Source organism: Drosophila elegans, unplaced genomic scaffold (genome assembly GCF_018152505.1).
Source record: "Drosophila elegans isolate 14027-0461.03 unplaced genomic scaffold, ASM1815250v1 contig_814, whole genome shotgun sequence".
Taxonomy (NCBI): Eukaryota; Metazoa; Arthropoda; class Insecta; order Diptera; family Drosophilidae; genus Drosophila; species Drosophila elegans.
Genome location: NW_024546167.1, coordinates 8,846,545 through 8,866,254, shown reverse-complemented (window position 1 = coordinate 8,866,254; position 19,710 = coordinate 8,846,545). Strand labels below are relative to the sequence as shown.

The 19,710-nt window shown below is 38.3% G+C and overlaps 1 protein-coding gene across 1 annotated transcript in view; it reads left to right on the top strand.

The window, feature by feature from the left end:
• LOC108150479 (toll-like receptor 3) overlaps nucleotides 1-8,433 on the top strand; it is a 51,597-nt gene extending 43,164 nt beyond the window's left edge. Inside the window, exons 2-4 of the mRNA XM_017278682.2 lie at nucleotides 2,544-3,560; nucleotides 3,854-4,212; nucleotides 8,289-8,433. Coding sequence (XP_017134171.1) covers nucleotides 2,575-3,560; nucleotides 3,854-4,212; nucleotides 8,289-8,314 — 1,371 coding nt within the window. The 5' untranslated portion in view covers nucleotides 2,544-2,574 and the 3' untranslated portion in view covers nucleotides 8,315-8,433. The remainder of the gene's footprint in view (nucleotides 1-2,543; nucleotides 3,561-3,853; nucleotides 4,213-8,288) is intronic.
• Nucleotides 8,434-19,710: the final 11,277 nt, after the last annotated feature.

Here is a 19,710-nt window from a genome sequence, read left to right as displayed (position 1 = left end):
AAGGGAGGTAAATGGAGAACAGAAAATATATCTGGCCCGGCCATTGGGCAAGATATAATAATAATTTATGTTATGGCAGCGCCAGAAGATCTGCAAACGATATGTGTATGCTCCACGCCGACCGACATTTTTTCTATACTCTATCTAAAAGGAGGTTCATAGGAAAAACTTTAAAAATTCTAAAAAGTTGAGTTTTTAAAATATAAATAATAAATACATATGCAACAGATAGAACATATAAATATTTTGAGTTCTGCTTTCGAAAGATATGTGAAGAACATTTTGGTAAGCTAATAGTTCTAAGCGAATTCAGTAATAAATACATTTTTATGACATAAAGAAAGCCAGAGCCCTTTTATGTTTTATCGCGTAGTAACCTTATCCTAAAACACATTTTTTTGAAACGATCAATTAAATTTTATATTAATTTATTCTGTTACTCCAGGGTATTTGGACTTCATTTTCGTTTCTACTCCTTAATATTTTTCATATAAATGCACAAGTTTTTGATTGATTCAATCAAAACGATGCAAAACGCAAACGGCGATCAAGAAGTGGACTTGAAGCTGAAGCCAACTCGAAGTTGGAGGCATCAGGTTTTCTGCATGCCTGTCACGTAATTTATTGATTTAGCTCTTGGGAATACGAGAGACTGTTCGTGGATCGTGAAAAATGAAATGTTTGCCACTGCCAGCAGCAGAAGCAGCAGCTAAAAAGAACACTGCTAGAATATTAAAAAAAAAAAAAAAAAAATGTATCGTCATTCAATTATTTTATGGTTTTATAAGGTTGATTCTAAAAATCTATTCTTTTTAAACCGTTTTTATTGCACACAAAATAATATTAAAAGTGCGCTTATAATGTATATGTTTAAAAAATAATTGTTAGTGCATAAAATTTTAAGTTTTGAAACTATATTTATTTACAAATATATTTTATTCATTGATGCCAAATGCCCAAATATCTTTAACTTGTAAACGCCATAAAAACAAGCCTTGCTATTAAAACAAGTCCTTTTGTTAATCATTTCTCTGTGTGCACATGAGCAGACTGGCAAACTGGCATGATGGCTGACCGAACTGGACTGGGGCTGATTGGTTGTCGATCGATTTGGCTGCCGGCCAGACAAATTCAAATGCATTGGCCCCGATCTGTGAATGCAACTGCTTCAGGAGGAGGGCCGTTAACTGAGGGAGATGCGGGGATCAAAGGCACTTACGCATGTACGCCTCGAACGATACACAAAACATGATCATCGGCGGCCACAGCGATCATCGATCAACAGACAGACAGACATCGACATCCCATCCCATCCCATACCATCCTGGGTCTCTCAGATAATGGCCGGCTTGCCATTTTGCATTTTTGCATTTGTAATGAAACTGAAAACCAGAATGAATTGTAATTTGTTCGAAATCGAGCAGAAGCAGCCGCCAGTCCAAGTCCCAGTTTTTGAGCACAAGATATAAGATCAACAGCGCGCCAGACTGAAATTGCACTTCAGGATGTTTAGAGTGGTTGGGGATAAGGTTGCGGATGAGGTGGGAAGAACTTGATAGGAATGAACTTGGGTAGAAGGCACAGTGGGCTAAAATAACAAACTGTTAAATTGTAAAATTTTATAATACTGCCTACTAACCTCACTTTACAAGGGTCTCTTTAAACAAATAAAGCTTTAGGGAACGTGACTTAGTTTTATATCATTTCATTATTTGGAATGCCACATTCATTTAAGAAAAATATTAAATATCTTCAAAACGTGTTGTTATATATCATTTTATTTTTCATTTTTTCATTCCTGACGGTCAAAGATAAAAATTTAGTTATTGAAATATTTTCTGAAACTTACTGTCGTTTAGTTCTAAAACATTATTTCCCAAAATGGTAGTTTTGCAATAACCAACCCACTGTGCAATTGCCTTCTTCAGATCGCTTCCATTCGCTTCTTCATCTTTGGCCTGCAATTCGTATGTAAAATCGAGCATTTTCAACTGTTATCAGGCCCAGTCTTTTGGACTCTTGCCGCTGCTTTTACATACAGATCATCTCGCACTCCCCAAAAACCCCCTTAGTCCACAAAATAAAAAAAATAAACTCCACCGAAGGCAACGCAAATGGCAATTTAAGTCATTTTGTTTGCAGTTTTCCTTTTTTTGCGTACGATTTTTTCGAGTTTTGTTGCAAGGCGAATTCAAAATGGTTTAATATTATGCACAAATCGGGCAAGTTGCGTAGTAAATTATGGGCCATTAACCGAACAGGTAAAGCGAAAAGCGGTAGAGAGACTGCGAGGGGTTTACCTGGCCCGGCCCCGGGTAATCAAATTTGTGTAAAAATGGCAGCAGGCCTTTGGGTGTAAAATGGGGGGCGGTGTCTTCGGCTGGAAGGAAAAACGCATCAGCACTTCCAGGGAAATGCGTGCTACCTGAAGGAAACCCACACCGCGAGAGAGAAAAACATAGTAGTAGTAAAGTTAAGCTGCCTCGGGAGCAGCTGTTGGATCGTAAAAACTAATTTTAAAATCCTCTGTTTTTGCCCTACAGCGATCAGTCTGCTCGGGAATATAGCCTTAGGATGTGGCCGCTACTTCTTCTGCTGGCCTTAATTGCGCCGTCGTGGCAGGAAAATGCCACAGTGATCAACAGTAGTTATGTGACCAAGGCGGGATGTGAGGCTCTAGTCAAAGAGCCAAATCTCTGCGAGTGCCAGGATCAGGAGATCAAGTGCGAAAACCTCCAGTTGCACAGCGATAATCTGCAGCTATACGGCATCGGTTGCAGCATCTTCGATGCCAGAGGTTTTGGCTATATTCCACCTCTTCAAGTGGGTAATATTGGATCCCTGATCGTCCAGAACTGCGCCATACCGAATGCCCAGAGTATTAAATACCTACTCAGTAAATTAGGCGTAAACAACTATACCGAACTGGAGATCTTCAACTATTTCGATCCGAAGAAAACCGATAGAGGAGAAGTTCTGCAGCAGCACTACACAGATCACGTGGACCTTAAAAAAGTGTCCATCATTGGCTTCAAGTCCGCATTGCCCGAGAATTTCTTTGAAAACATTCCAGCTCTTAAACAACTCTCCTTAAAGGGAAGTAGTGACCTGCCCGGAGCTATTCTTCATCCGCTGAAAAATCTTACTCATCTAGAAATTGTGGTCAAGAATTTGGGCAAGGTATCCGGCGATATATTTGCCAAGCAATCAAAACTGAAGCATCTGATGATCGATTGTGATGCCAAGAATAGCAGTGTAGAAATGTCCGCATTTGGACCTCAAGAACTGTGGCACATGACCGACCTTCAGTCGATCGAGCTCTTCAATTGCGGCGATAATGTGCCGACTGAATTGTTCTGGATGTCGGAGCAGTTGGCCTACATAGGAATAAGGAGCAACATTAGCTATTTGAGTAAGGACTTCCTTAAGGTGCAAAAGAAACTGCTAACTTTGCGATTGGAGAGGAACAATATAGCCAGGTTGCCCGACCAGCTCTTCCGCAATACCCCTTTGATTTTGGAAATACATTTGGCCTTCAACAATTTGGATCGCATTCAGAGGTGAGTTGTTTTTAAAATATTTATGTAAAATATAACAAGATTTGATTATATTTGTATAAAATATTTACAAGTAACTGCTAAATACACAGATATTTTAAAATTTGTTTAGAAATACAAGTAGAGAACTCTGAAATATTTCAATTCCAATCTAAGCAAACAGTATCATACATTTTATTCCAAATAAGAACTGCACAATTTCAGAAAAAGAGAGTATACAATTTTATAAAATACCTAATTAGTTTATGTTTTTAAAATGATATAGTAAAAACAAACCCTTTATTTTCCTTTACCAGCGGACTTTTTGACAAGTTAAGGAACCTACAAGTGCTGAATTTGGAGCACAATCCGATAACAACCATTGCCCTAAATGCCTTTACTCCCATACCAACTGCCCATATCTACGTGGGCAAACTCTTTAAGGCGGCGAAAAATAATGCCGACTGGGCTCGGTCCACAAATGCCACAATCTGTGAGGAGGAGTATATCTACGGGGTGTGCATCTACTGCAAACGAGATGAGTATCTGGACCATTTTGCCGACTCGGAGAACTGCAACAAGCCGAATCCAAAGGCCAAAGATGTGCTGGCCAAGAAGGCCTACGAAAACCAGCTGAAGGCAATGCCCACTCACTCGTGGAAAAAGGCCAAGGAATGTAAGTATTCGGCAGACTCAACTTTTATCCCATTCCAGTGATTTCTTGCCAATAATTTATATTAAATTTGACATGCGACTCCCCTTCCAACACAGACATTGCCAAATTGAAAACGAAATAAAAAGCAGAAAGCGCATGAAATACAAACAATATTAATATTTGTTGCTCGCTTTCAACGCCGGCGATAATATGGAAAGAAAGTTAGAGGTTGGTGCGAAGTCAACACAACATTTTTATATATAAATCATGAAGGAAAACAATTTATCTTTTGATTTGTAGCCAAGGGGTGGGTTGCTACGAAAATGAAAGAAAAGTTTGCCAGGGAGCAACATGTCAAATGTAATAAGGCCTAATGTTCTCTTCCTTTATTTTTCGGAGGGCTGGAATGGATTGTAAGTGAAAGTCAGATGAAGAGAATCAAGTGAATTATGCGGGTTGCGAGGGGAAAGCGAAAAACATTTCAGATTGCTATCATTTATGATAAAAAAAAAAGCCAGCGACTGACAGAAGCAAAAGGGAAGTAAAAAAGTCATGAGGAATGTTTCAGTGTTATGCAAATCACATCTGACATTTCTTATTGTTGATATAACATCTAACTTTATAAAGGGGAGAGGGGGGCCCACTGAGCCGACAACTCATAAATGTCAAGGATATCACATGTTGAACTCTGTGGGTCCTCAGCGATGAAAGTAGATTGATCAGCAATCAAATGTAAATTCCTATAAATGGAAAAGGAGTTCTTTTGGGGTGGCCTTCTAAATGGGCGCTTAAAATGATCCAATTGAAGTGACACATATTTAGATGAAAGGAAACGCGAAAAAATATTATAAATTAGGTATGAAAAATATTGCATTGATATTATGCAATGTAAGTTAAATTGTTATATTGTAACACAATTTTAAATATAATATTTTATATGACATTTAAAATATTAAAAATTGTATTTATTTCATATCGCAGTTTTCCTTTTTTAATATTTACTAAAGTACCTATAAAATTGTATTTTACGAAGAGTCGAATGGCATAAAAAGTAAACTCCCAATCTTAGTTTTCTTGGTTAAAGTTTAAAACTAACACTTCATCAGTTGTCACCCATTTTAAACAGCTAATGGGTGGCATCTTCGAATCGAATTCCCCAACTATTTTTTTTTTAGCATTTTTCTGAGCTTACTTTAATGCGCTTTAATGCAGGCCATAACTCATGGCCTCACTTACTCAGTCAGTCGTCGGCGGGCTTCTAATCTCAATTTGCTGTTTGAGTTGCCACTAATAAAACGCACGACAAACTGACACCAATGGATTCGAAGAGAACCACTGACCACTGACCACTTTGGACGCCACCGTACGCCACCGACACCGACGATCCACATGCATTTGTGCTGCTGTCGATACACGACATTGAATTTGGGTTTCTTTGTGGTTCTCTTTTTTTAGGCTTTCTGTGTTTTCGATAGACATAATTTGTCGGGCATGAGTTGACACTGACACACAGAAAGTCTAAAACAAGAGGAGATTGAATATTTTAAAGATGGGATTTTTTTTAGGTGGAATTTAAGGATTAACAAGGGGGCTTAAATAAAGCAGGAAATTGAATTGAAATATTACGTAATTTAAAAAAAATATTTATATTATTTTGTTCTTTTTTTAATATTTGTATAAAGCAAAGTTGGATACTTTAAGTACCAGAAATTGATGTCTTAGTACATCAAATCTTTCATAAGACATTATAAATCTAATAGATTTTGGTATTTAATTTTTTTAGAAATTGTCTGGCTATATTCTCAGCTTAGGAAGGAGAAACTACTTAGAATCAATTGCAGTTATGTTCATTAGAAACATATAACGAAGGTATAAGGCACCGAACCCCTCTAGAAATTATTCTATTGGACCACCACTGTTCGCAACTGACCAGCGACAACAACTGGCCATCCACTTGGCCCCAGACTGCGACTGGCTCTCCACAAATGCAGCTTTTGTACTACTCGTATCTGGCGGATACATTTCAAAGCAATGCCAACTGGGCTGCGTTTATCGCCTGGTAGCCCCGCAGACCTCAGGACTCGGGCCAGAAACAAACAGAGCAAAAGAGCGAGGGTCGCATGCGAAATTTATGGGCATCAACGTTCGGTTTGAAGCGAGATCCCGAAAAACCTGGACTCCGGGAACCCGCAGACTAGCTCCAGTGGCTGGCTTGGCATTTGTAATGCCTAAATGCTTTGGCGAATTGATTTTTGGTGTAAACGATGTGCAATTTTAATGGATTGTGCTGCCAGATAAGCCGAAGGAGGATACTCCGCATTTATGTGTGGTATAGCAATATAGCAGGGGTCCCAACTTGGCCGATCCGATGCGATGCGAAACGTGGCTTGTCGTGTGTCGTTTAATTGAATTTGTTTTGATTAGTTGCCCGATGTGTGTGCCGGCATTTTGCAAATGCAGCTTAAAGTGTTCTACCGCTCGACTTTTAAGCTCACAAAACCAGGGGCATGCAAAAAAACAAAAAGGGGAAAAAAACGTTTGGGCCTTGAGGCATCCAGCTAAATTGACATTGTTCATAGTCATAACATGACGGAAAAATGTCAATTTAAATATTGGCAAATATTTTAACAAGGCATGCCCCAGCAGCGCTAATTTCGCATGTGCGAAATAAAAATTGTGCACATTTTTTTGCGCCAAAAAATAAGAGTGCCCGAAAAAGGTGCCACAACTTTTTTAATTAATTAAGGGAATGATAACGAGAGCGCCGGGGGCCAAAGAAAATATTATGCAAAAATTGTGAGTCAAGAGAATGCGAAAAATGTTTGGGTTGGAAAAGGTTAACACAACGGTAGGGTTAAAAAGTTGTTGTTCGTTGGCGATGTATTTAACAATTTATAACGTTCTTTGGTTACTTCACACAAATAATAATCCAATAACAAAATATCACTTTAAATCACAAAATCAAAAACGGAAACAAAATTTAAATTCCAAAATATTATTATTATTTTAAAAGCCAAATTTAGCAAAAGGGAAAATATTCCAACAAGCTTACTCTACAACAATTATGAGAACGGACTTCAAGAAAATTTTTCGAAATACTTAATACAGCTTATGTTGTAGGGTGAATATTTACTAGAATCGTAATTGGCTCTCATCTTAATCCCATTGATTCTCCTGCTCTTGATTTAAAAGCCTTTTATTTTCCTATGAGTTAAATCGTTTGGAATTCGATTCCATTCAAAAGTCAATTAGACAGTGAGAAACCAAACACAGAATGCCATATAACACCCTAGGGGTTCAATTCGCAATCTCCATTTGAGTTTGAATGACAGGCGGCAGTGCAGTTAACTTGTTGATTTTGCCAAAAGAAGGGGTCAAGTTTGGGGGCAGGTTAAGTCCCAGTCGGAAATCTCGGCAGAATTTCTATTGTTTATGCATAGAAGTCAATTTGTGCAGCGAAACTCGAGTCGTAGGCAATTTGTTTGGGAGCCTGTGTATGCATTTCAATTAGAATAAGATTGACAGCTAAGCTTGGGGAGGGAAACTGGGATCGGAACGGAACAATTGGGGTATCCTCGTGTCCGAAAGCCTGAACTGCACTCGCACTTGCACTTCTACTGACCGATAAGGTTATGCACTTGGCTTGTGGTTTTTCGAATTTAATTGAGTTTAATTGATTCGGTTTGGGAACTAAGGGGAGTCTGTGTGCACTCACTTTTGGGGTGGCTTTCAACCGGGAATTATGTGGTGGGGTGAGCGGTTTTAAAGTTGCACTCTACTTTTGACCGTTTAAATGTTGCATGACTTCCAGAGGCTCGCAGTTGGTAGCAGTGAAAAATTGCAGCTGTCAGCGTTGGCCAGAAAAATGATTTGTTGATTTTGTTTCTGGGTTTGAGGAGCTCGTGGGGTTGCATAAATCATAAAACGCTTTACATATTGGATGGCAGCCCATTCTTGGTACACGTATGCAATTAAACTTAATATAAATGTCTGGTAATTATTGTGTCTGCATTGCATGAACTGCAGCGGCTTTAACTAATAATTGACTCAACAAGCGTACGAAAAACGTATCTAAATTAATAATCTTGCACTTTCAGATCCCGAGAAGGAAGAGCAGCCTTAAGTTCCAAACGCTTCACTGGGATTTTACGCATCAGTACTAACTAGTATTTGGATTTATGAATTGCTTATGTATACAACCATAATGAGATTAAAATAAACTGAAATTAGAGTAAGCTGAAACTTCAGTGTTCTTAGTGCATATAATTGCTTCGTGTCTTTTGAGTAACTTTAATGTACTTCTTGTACTTTTTTAATTTGGTAGGTGTTAATGAGTTACGTAAACCTTTCAGTAGATAGAGTTGAGTAAATTCGTTTAATTATCATAATATAATATATACAAACTATAATTGTCTAAAAATATAGTTTTTTCTAAACAATTTTGTGCTTGTGCTCATTTTTAAATTAATTAAAAGATTGCATTAAACAAACAAATATTTTGTTATAACCACACACTAAACAATAAAATTAAGTACTGACTACAACATTTTTTTTCCTTTTCCCAATAAAAATGCTTACTTCTTCATAACTCCAGTGTAACTATCAAATAACTCCCCAACATTGGGTTATATCATCCCGCAGTCATAGCTATTAGCCCTGCAGAAAACCAAAAAGACACACAATAGCATTCCATTTTCCATGGATCTAATATTTGCCAAATATGCCAAAACAAAACGACTGGCATAAAAATCACAATAAAACAAAACAAAGCAAGAAAAACAGGATGATGGAACCCGAAGGCGACTATTGTAGATACGGTCATGGGTGGGTGTTAATAGCAGGGAGAAATGGGTGGCTGGGAGCCCCTGAAAGCTTTCTCCAGTATCGCGCCTTTTGTGTGCGATGTGTTTACATGGTGATTTTTTGTTGGCACGCGATATCCTTTTTCCCGCCGCCCTGAATGTTTACCCTCCGAGTGCCACCCCCTCCGCATTTTATTTCCCCCAGTGTTTGCTCCTTTCGGGCTGTCTGTCATATGTGAACTATGAAATGGCTGGCAAACATTCAACTATTGTTTGCATTAGTTGGTCCTTTTCAGCTTTTCGTTTTGGCCAAATGCCCCGCATAATTGCTGCCGCTTCTTTGTCCATCAAACAATGGGAAAAACACCGACAACGGCAACAATAGCAACATTTGTCGTTAGTTATTCATTTGGATTTAAAACCAAGTCGCTGCCACACTGCAGTTAATTAGGCGGTTAATAAAATGACAACACGTGGAGTTTTGACAAAATAACAGTTATCTTAAATAAATAAATAAACGCTAGTTTTAAAATATTTGTTTGAAAATTCAGGTCAATTTATTAATCATATCTTAAACACTGTGAACTTAGAATATATTTATCTTAAAAGCTTGCACAGCAGTTTGATAAATATATAATTTTGATGCTTAACATATCTAAATGACAAGATAAATTCTTTGAGTGCTCAGTGCACCTGAAGGCCAGCGAAATATTGCAATTGCAGGAGGTGTTCTCGTTCCCTTTCTCTGACGGCGTCATGTCTTTATTGCTGGATGCAAACAGCAACGGCAAACAACCAAACAACCGGCAGAAACAACAACAGCAGCTGTAAATTTATGCACGCACATGCAGCTGGTTGCATTTTTTGCAAGGCTCTACTGTTGCATGTTGCCGCCTTTTTGGGGCGTTTTTCCGCAATGTTCCGAATGTTGCAGGTGCAACAGCAACAACGCCAGCACGTGGCATGTGCAACAATGATGTCAAGCAAAATATTCAGTTGCAGATCTAAGGTGAAACCGGCGGGGGTGTCCAAACACATACATTTCTGCCTTGATTGGTTTGTCACAACACATTGTCGCTGCGCCGAAAAATTTCAAATGCCTGTCGACGGCATTTGTAGCATTTTGTAGCTTGGGAATTGGCTTGAAAAATAGTTATGAAGTATGCAAATTCATGTGGGTATCTGCAGAAAAAATAACAAATTAACAAAAAGTTGGAAAATATGTTTGGCTATGCAAATTCAAATTAAAAGATTTCTCAGTTCCTATTGGAATCTTTATTCATCCTTCATTCAACATTTTGATTACACCAAAAAAAAAAACATTGGCATAGAAACTAAACTATTGTTACACGAGTGTTTTGGGTGCAGATATTTAGAAATAAAATAAATGATAAGCACAACTCAAGAACAATACAAACACATCTTTAAAAAAGTATACAAAAATAGTGTTTTCGTCCAATATCTTTGATAACCCCTTACTTCATGCCCATTTCGTGGAGCCATTCCCCCAATTCAAATATTTCAGTATTGCCTCGATCGTTAATATTGACTTCGCCCCAACCAAGTAGCCACTTAGCCGGGCTTTAACAAATAGCCCGTAGGACAATTGGCCCAGCCATCGAATAACGACAAAAACACATGAATAATGCAGGCTATTTACTAGGAGCCCGCCCCACTCGCCAATCATCAACGCCTAAGCATCGAAATTAGCGCAAACAACAATTACAAATGCTTGAATGCATTTAATTATTTTGTTGATTGTTTGGGCAAATATGTATGTTCAAATCAGAAAAACTAATCAAAAATGCAATAGAAAAATACATTTAGCGCAAATTAATTAAAATTATCGAGGCGAACGGGCAATTCGACAGAAAAAAGGAGTGAAATAACAAATGGCAGAGCCAAAGCAACTAATTAATGAGTTGATTAATAAACAATTAGACGTCGGAGCAGGGAAAATAGTTACCAAATCGATGGCAATTTATGAGCTGGTAATTGACGCCCACACACACACACTCACACGAAAAACCGGGCCCATAACTCAGCACTTTGGCCAAGTGGCGACTGTTGTAAATCAAGTGAGCCTAAGCCCGAGCCCAAACCAGGCAACTTGTTTGCTCTTTTTTTTTGGCATGCAAACTTGGCCCAGCTGGAGTTGAAAAGTCTGGAGGAGAAAAATAAAATAAAAGGTAGTAGGTATGCCTGCCCACTCTCAGATCCCCGGCTAGATACCCGAAAATTTTTATTTAACCTCCTCCGAAAGCGTTCCGTAGGCACTAGCCTAGCCAGAAAAGTGGGTGGAGCAGCCGGGATCCCGGTGGCAGCCACTGCACTTGGCTTCTGCAGTTGCAAATTTCTTACTTCGACCTGGTACCTAGCACCCGGCCACGCCCACTCTTTTTCTTCCAGCCTCCTCCTCCTTCTCCTCCTGCTGCTGCTGCTGCTGTTGCCCTGGGGTTCTTTTTTGGGCCCATACACACACTCGCACACACACACAAACAGCAACTAGCGAACTGATTGTTCAGATAAGTGGGCCCACGACTTGACTATGCCTTTGGTCGGGATTACAATACCCGTATTGGTTCAAGTCGCAAGCGCAAATATGTTAATTGCAACAGCGCCAAACAGAAGCCGAAAATGTTGGGAGGGGACGGTTTTCATTTTCAGCGAGGTGTATCAGATTGTGGGAGTTCAAATCGCAATTGAAATAAATGTTCCAAAAGCGTTAATTGCTTCATTAACAAGCAAATTACCATACAAATGAAGGCATTATCAAGCTGAAATGGAAAAGTGAACTTGTTAGCAACACATTATTTGTTTTTCCATCAGATAAGATATAAGATGTTCTAGATAAAAATTTTATAACATTAATTAATATATTACTGTCTATCGTTTATTTTCAAGACTCACTTGTTAAAACTAAACTTTTAATTTTTTTGTGTGTAGTCGCCAGAGCATTTCCACAGGCCAAAATATAGTCAATGAATGGCAGAAGGTTCGGCAAATTGAAATTAATTTAAAGACACAAAAAAGCGTTAATTGAACAACACTAGGGCCAACATTTGATTGCTTAATTTACATGAAAATTAACTAAACCAGAGGCTGGGTGCGATGGCGAAATCACAGGAAAAACGAAATAGCAGTGGAAATTCCAAAATAGAACAAGAATTAATGGTGTCAGGGCCAAGGAGTCATCCCTTCGGTGGCGAGGACAGTGCGGAGTTCATAAAGACGCAGACCATTAAGACGTTTTAATTCTTGATTTTACACCCTTGTCGTGGGTACTTTTTTTTTTTGGGTCCAAGGAGTCCGAGAACTCGGTCGTGGCTCATGACCCACGAGGGCTGTCAATTTCTGGGCTTTATGCCCCTCGTCCGTTGTCGTTTTATTTTTAATTTCGTCTGAGCGAGTCTTTTTTATGCCGTCGAGGCTCATTAGATTTGCAAAATGTTTCGCTTCTCTTCGCCGGCAATGGTGGTCGTTAACGTTATTAGGTTCTTGGTCTCTGACCCCCGCGCCATGGCAATATGCAATTGGATTAATAAATGCCATTAGGCATTGCAAGTGTTTTATTTTTATTCCATTTTTTGGGATGGATAATTTGTATTTATGCTGTCATTTTATGCCAATTTAAGTCAAGTTATGGGCAAGGACAGAAAAGAATACAAAGTGAAATGTTGGAAAAAAAATTCGGGCAGAAATCAATATGCTATACTCTTTACTTTAAGTTTTTAATAGATTAATGGTAAATTACAATTTAAAATGGTGAATGGTAATGGTAATGGAAATGGTAAAATGGTGGATATATATGTTACTAGTGATAATGACACTGATTAACTTACCTTGCTAAAATACTTTGAGCTCTATTCCTCAAAAACTTGAATTGTATTTTAAAAAAATTTTAAATAAAATGTTACGCCACATTAAGTTGCGTTGTGTGACGAAAAAAAAGAAAAGTTAAATTTGACGAGGATGATACGGAAAAAAAGAAATGGAAATGAGACAAATGTCAACAATCGTTGGGTTATTTTTGCTTTTCATGGGGTGACTTTGTGGGTGTGACCCCGACACTTGGCAAACACATTTTCCAACAGCAATTAGACCAGCGCGTTTTTTATTTTAATATAAATGAAGTGAAATTAAAAGGCAACTGTTGACAAAGGCCGGAGAGTCACATGTGGTTACGGGCAGTGGCAGTCGAGTTCGACGGTCATCATCAAAGCAGACGCACGTGTCTGGGCGGTCAACTTGGTCCTAAAGCAAATGCTTTTGACACCTTTCAAGCGAGTGGGTGTGAAAAAAGCCCTGAATAAAAGGTCACAAAGCCGGACAATTGAAGAGGTCGTTGTGGTCGGGGTCATTCGACCCCCCAACATCCTTCAGCTGACAGCATCAACGCCCACGAGTTCATAATAATCAAAAATCTCTGACCACTTGCTAATGAGGGAGTTCAGCCGGAGCTCAGTGAACTCGAAATTTGAGGAACTTAAGTAAGGAAACTTAGATGCATCTCAATATCTTCCAAACTGACACCTTTTGTGATCTCGAATGGTCAGGTGTTTCGGTCAAGAAACTGAGGTCAAAGTTTACAAACTTCACAGACATTAGGTATGCAAAATGGGTGATATTTATGGTTTAGTCACATTAACCTTAACATAATTGTCTAAGACCTTAATAAACAAGAATATAATATATATAAATGAAGCACTAAAATAAAATAGTCTAATTTTTTCATTTAAAAAAACATTAAAAGTTTAATAAATAATAAAGCTTTAACATTCTAATTAATCAAAGCTATATAAAAAGTTGACTTTGCTTACTTAATTAGTAAAAGATAATTACTTGGTAATAAACACTTACTTCACATACTCCATCTGTTTAAACACATATCAGACAATAACCAAATTTTGGCAAAACCCCAGGGATTTCGTCTTCCGCAAATCCCAGTCGCCAGAAATTCCGCCGACGCCCAAGTAAATTCAATTCTTTTTCGGCAAACGAAACTAAATGAATTAAAAGTGTTCGTCTGTGGGTCCTCCCCATATACAAATACGTGTACATAGGTAACTACCACGCCCACAGGAGGTGGAAAAAATAATTAAATGATAAACTAATCTACACCCAAGCCTTTAATAACCAAGCGCCAAAAAGGAGGAAACGAGAGGCCAGAAACTGATAGAGTTAGAGATATTGGTGTATGAGTTTGGGGAAAATGTGGGCAGAAATTGGGAGAAAAATGGCAAGGGATATATGCCCGACCGGGTGTCCTTGCTGGGTTCGCCGCCTGGGCAAATAATTATTATTTTTCGAAACTATAAATCTGCTTACAAAATATTTTCGTGCATTTTTCTCCAAGCCACCCACAGCGAAGGGGGTTAAATGGTAGGGCAGTGTGGGGTTAAGGGAAGGGGAGGCACCAGACTGCGCCAGCTTCGGCAATGATATACAGTTTTCAATTAAAAATTATAGTCTAATGAAATTTTCCAGCATCGCCGACAGCAGAGTTTTCTGGACTTTTTATTATTTTGGTTGTGGAAAGAAGTAGAGGAAAATAAAGTTAATTGCCAGTTTCTGTGGGTAAAAATAACCTTTAAAAGGTTTTGCAGAAAAAGGTTTCCCAATCACCTTTAGTTTGTATTATGTTACCCTCACTATTCCCATTTATTTTCATGTGTTCCTCTGGCTCAAACATTTTGTCATCTTGTTGGCACTCTTTTGATTTATGCTATTTACTTTTTATCAAGCTGCCGTCTGCACTGGCTCAAAAATAATTACAAAGCTGGGTTCCTCCCTCCTTACCCCAACTCCTTCTTGGCTACATTTTTCGATCAAATTTCTTAGTTCACAAAAACTACAGGCCAACACATCACAACACACACTCAAACATGCACCCCAGCCACAAAATATTTTGGTATGAAAAATGTCCAAATTGCTAACCGAAAAATGTCCCTTAAAACTGTGGATATGGCAGGGGAAATTCTGCTCTATAGTTTGCTTTTTGTTTGCTTTTCAATAGTTGCCTTCTGCCCTTTTCCCCCAACACAAAACGTGGAAGATGAGGACGATGAGCACCTGTCCCATAACTGGAACCCTGTCCCTTGCATGTAATCCAAAACATTGTTGGTTTTAGTTTTTCCGGACTATGGTCTATAGTTTGAGTAATTTGCTTTTAAGCGGTTTTTAATATCAAAGTATTGCCGAAATATTTCCTAAAATGCGAGTGAAACCAACCCCCAATTCGAAACGAAACTTTTCATCCCGAAAATGCTTAGAAAATCTGTTTGAAATTGTTATGTCATTTTTATGCAAAATATTCTTGAAATAATAGAAACAAAAAACGCTGAGCTGGACCTCGCGCCTTGTGACTGTCATAAAAACGTAGAAAGTCGTAACATTTAAAAGCTGTTCTCATGAACATAATGGGATCAGCGGGGAAAACCTAAGACCCAGAAAACAAAAACGAAAGTGAAGAAGTCATCAAAATGTAACTCAAGACATTTTCCGAGACTAATTTCTGTCCTGTTCAGGTTTTTCGTGGGCTCATTTTGCCATTCGTTTCACTTTTTTGTTTTTTTCCTTTTTTTTGGGGGTTTTTTCTCACCCCAACAGTTCATTAGCCAAAATTTACAGTCACTTTTGGAAAATGCAACCGAAGTACACAAATGTAGGCCCAAAAAGGTGGCTTTGTTTTTGAGGGATGTAGCTGTACTGTAGATACTTTGCTCTAAACATCTGAGGTCCTCGTCCACAATTACCATGAATATTAAGCCACAATAAGAGCCAAAAGCTACGAACTCAACTCTCGCAATTGATGGAACCACAGATGTTTCAGTGTGGTTTTGGTTTTTGGGGTTTCGGCCAGGTAATTGAAGGAGGGTTGGCTTACTTTTCGGTGGGGTGTTTCCAAATGGAGATATTCCAGAAGTACCAAATGCATTTTTAATGAAATTTATGTAGGTTTGCATTAGTAAGTGAAATGGGAAAGGAAAATGTTGTTCTGCGATGTGGTTTGAGAATGAAGTTAATATAATGCTGACAAACTTTTGATAAGCAGGCTGGTAAAGTAAGTACAATTATTTTAATTTGTTCTTAGTTTAATAAATGGTTTTGAAATTCACGAAAACATAACCAGCCACTGTTCTCTTGAAATACTTGTCATATAATATTATTATAATATCAATAACTTTTCCAACACAGGTTTAACCACTCACGAATTTTAAATTTAAGTCAAAAAAATCAAAGAAGCATACAAAACACTTTCACATTTTTGGGCTAATCAAGTGAAGTCCCTGGAGAAATGCGCATTCATTTAAAAATTCCAAACAGCAAGTTACCCTTACAGAACATTCCCCTTCCTTTGATTTTTGTTGGCCTGCATCCAGTAAACTACCCATTACATACGCAGTTAACTCAATTCCTCTCTTTTCTGTCCATTTGCAATGTTGGCAGCCAAATTGAATTCAAATTCAATTTGAACTTTTCAATTTGGGACCGACAGAGGGAGGATAACAGCAGCAAAGCACATTTCAAATGCGTAAAATGTAATGAAAATTATGAGTTGAACCTGAACCTGATCCTGAACTTACCCGAAAAAAAAGTGAAAGCTAAATGAAATTTTACAAACCAAATTGCTCATGCACTTTTGAGCAACACTTTCAGCGTTAACAGGGCAGACAGAAGCTCAGACAGTTGGCCAAATGAAATGAAACATACTCGTAAATTTAAATTGAAATTGAAATACGGCAAACTTCAGACGTGAGTTGTGTTTTTGTTGCCCTTCGTTGCCGCGGGCAGCGTTTTTGTAGCTGGGTGTGACACTCGACGCCCTGTGATGGGCAAATTTACTCCATTTTCCACACCATTCCCCGCCCAGACACCCACTAGTTATGACAGTTACAACTTTAATCAGACAGCACCCCATCCACCATTTAGCACAATCATAACCAGCGAAACTTTTACGAGGCACTTGGCCAGTTGACGGGCTCTGGACTTCAGTTATCCAGGTACATCCGCTGCACAGAAAAGGTCCTGCACGTTCCACATTGTTGACCAAACATAAAAAAGATGTTCGCCGTCAAGTGCTTTTTGTATAGTAACTCGACAGGGAGTTACCCTTTACCAAAATATATTATAATAATACAGGTTTAATGGTGCAATAGATAAATATATTATATATGATAAAAATCGTTTACATATTTAGTTTGAACATGTATATACTGGTTAAAATTATGCATGCATTTTATTAAATTTAAACCAGTCAAGATTACCCCCAAAATTATATAATCTTTGATTCAAAAGCTAATGATCAAAAAAAAAAGTTATACCTAAAGCCATTATCGGTATAATTTTGATAGAATCTCCATTTAGTAATATTTATAATAACAACTGAACCCATTACTGTATAAGGTATTTTGAACCGACACAACATCCAAACACGAACCCATCGAATGCATTCATGGCAGACAGGTCTTCGTTGCACTTCTTTATATTTAGTGTCCACAAACGAGTGCTCTGCACCCAGAATCGAACCGAAAATCCAAAATAGGACCAGACACACAATCCCAAACGGCCGCCCAAAGTCTGCCGGGGCCAACCAACAATTATTATTTTACAAATTGATATTTATGAAGCAATTTACAAAATGTTTTTACGCCAAACGACTTTTGCAATCGCCGAAGTTTGGGAGTCCGAAGCTTGCACAAACATTGCACAGATTGCAGTCGAGGCCGGGTCCTGATTTCGTCCTGAACCCTTGGGCCGTGCTGCACTGGCATTGCAGTCGGGGCAAAAAATGTCATGAATTTCATTCAGCAAGGCACAGAAGGAGGGCCTGGAAAACGGTTGACTTTTCGCCAGCGAGGCCCCACAAATGTTTATTAATTTTATTGAACAATTAATTAAATGCGGGCAAAATGTTTTGTCAGCGGCAATGCCAAACGACAGCTGCAAACGATGACGACGATGGCCTTTGGTTTGTTGCACTGAGCCTGTAAGTATGCAGCGCAATATTAAAATACCACAAAAACGTGACTCCAAGTCGAAGGGTCGGAGGTTATGGGCATTTAGCAGGGATTCGGGATGTTCTGAATAATATACTTTTATGTCAAAATCCGACACAAAATTAAAAACACAAAATTTTATCACAGACCAATAAGAAAATTAATTAATAAGGATATAACTCCAAGTTCCGAATAAAATGGGAAAACTTAAATTGTGAATGTGAATGTATATACTGGAACGCCCCAAAAAAAGGGTATGATTTTATGAAGTGCAACAGCAGTTGCAACAACAATCAAAGGGCCGTTAGCACTCAATGCAAATGTTGCAGTCACAAATTGTTTTTATTGAAATGGAGCCCTCCCACCCTCACAGAAAATAAAATAAAGGAAATTGCCAAATGAAAATAGGCAAATGGCAAAATGTCGAGCATTGTTTATAAATATATATGCGATGTCCCCGGCAAAAAACAAATGCAGGCCATAACAGTTTTGTTATTTAATGGCCAAATTTATTTGCATATTGTAGCATTCGAAGTGTCTGACAGGGGAAATTCAAGGAGGCTGGCGAGCAAGCGATATGCACTTGACACCGAAGTGGACGCTACACACATGTGAAAATCATCGGTTAAGGGTGATATTATTCTCGAGGGTTGCTTGGCTTTCAAAAAAGGTTTTTCGGTTTTCGCACACTCGCTGCGCGCTTAAGTAAATACAAATTTACATTTCGCTGCCATAAACACTTTTAAATTTGAATTTCGTTCTTTTTCTGCGTTTTGTGCAGGGCGCATGCAAATTGAAATTGATGCCAAGGTAAACAGTTTCAATGAAAGCCAGACAGCTGGCCAAAAGGTCAGCATGGTTCCATCCAGTTTCGGACCCCATCCGGATGAGCTGGAAAAGAGCTTAGCCCGGCCAATTGCGTTGACAACTCCGGTTGGCCAGAGTGGAGGTGGAAACCCCTCGAGGAAATGTCTTGGCCATAAGTCAAAGCCACTTCACAAAACACTTCCGGCTCACTGGGACGATTTGTGGATTTTCTATTATCCGCTTGTTGGATTTCCTTTTATGCTTGAGGTTTTTTCTGTTGATTATGTACGATTTATGGGGGTACATTCGCTTCTAAACCAAGTTTATCAAACTGGATAACTGTTAACGATTGGAAAAACCTAAGGACGAATTTTTCCATAACGAACAATATATTATGAACTATCAAAGTGTGTATATAAACTTCAAGATCAGCAGGGTTGCCAAGTTGCTGTTGCCTAGAAGCCTTTAAACAAACTAAAACTTTCAATTTTTTGTTTAAAAATTTTAAGGTTGAATAAATTTTCCTTCTGATTGCTAAAAATAAATAAATTAGGTTCAAAATTCAATGAAAACAAAAAAATTATAAACATGCAAAAATATTAAGCAAGTAAAGAAATAGCAAATAATAAGGTAAAGAAATTTCTTTAATTTATATTTGAAAATCAAATAGTACATCATTCTCTTTATAGAGTATATTTAGTTACTCTTTTCCCAGAGCTCCCTCAGTTTTTCCAAAGTTTCCCACCCCTTCCACAAGTAATACCACAAGTAGCTTTATTTCTTCAACCCAATGTTTTACTCCTTTTGCCAATGGTATTTTCATTTCCGAGTGTACACTTGTTGCTCGACATGAAGTGAGTGGGTGGCCTTTTCACGACGAGGGTTTATTTTGGCAGAAAAGTGTAAGCCCT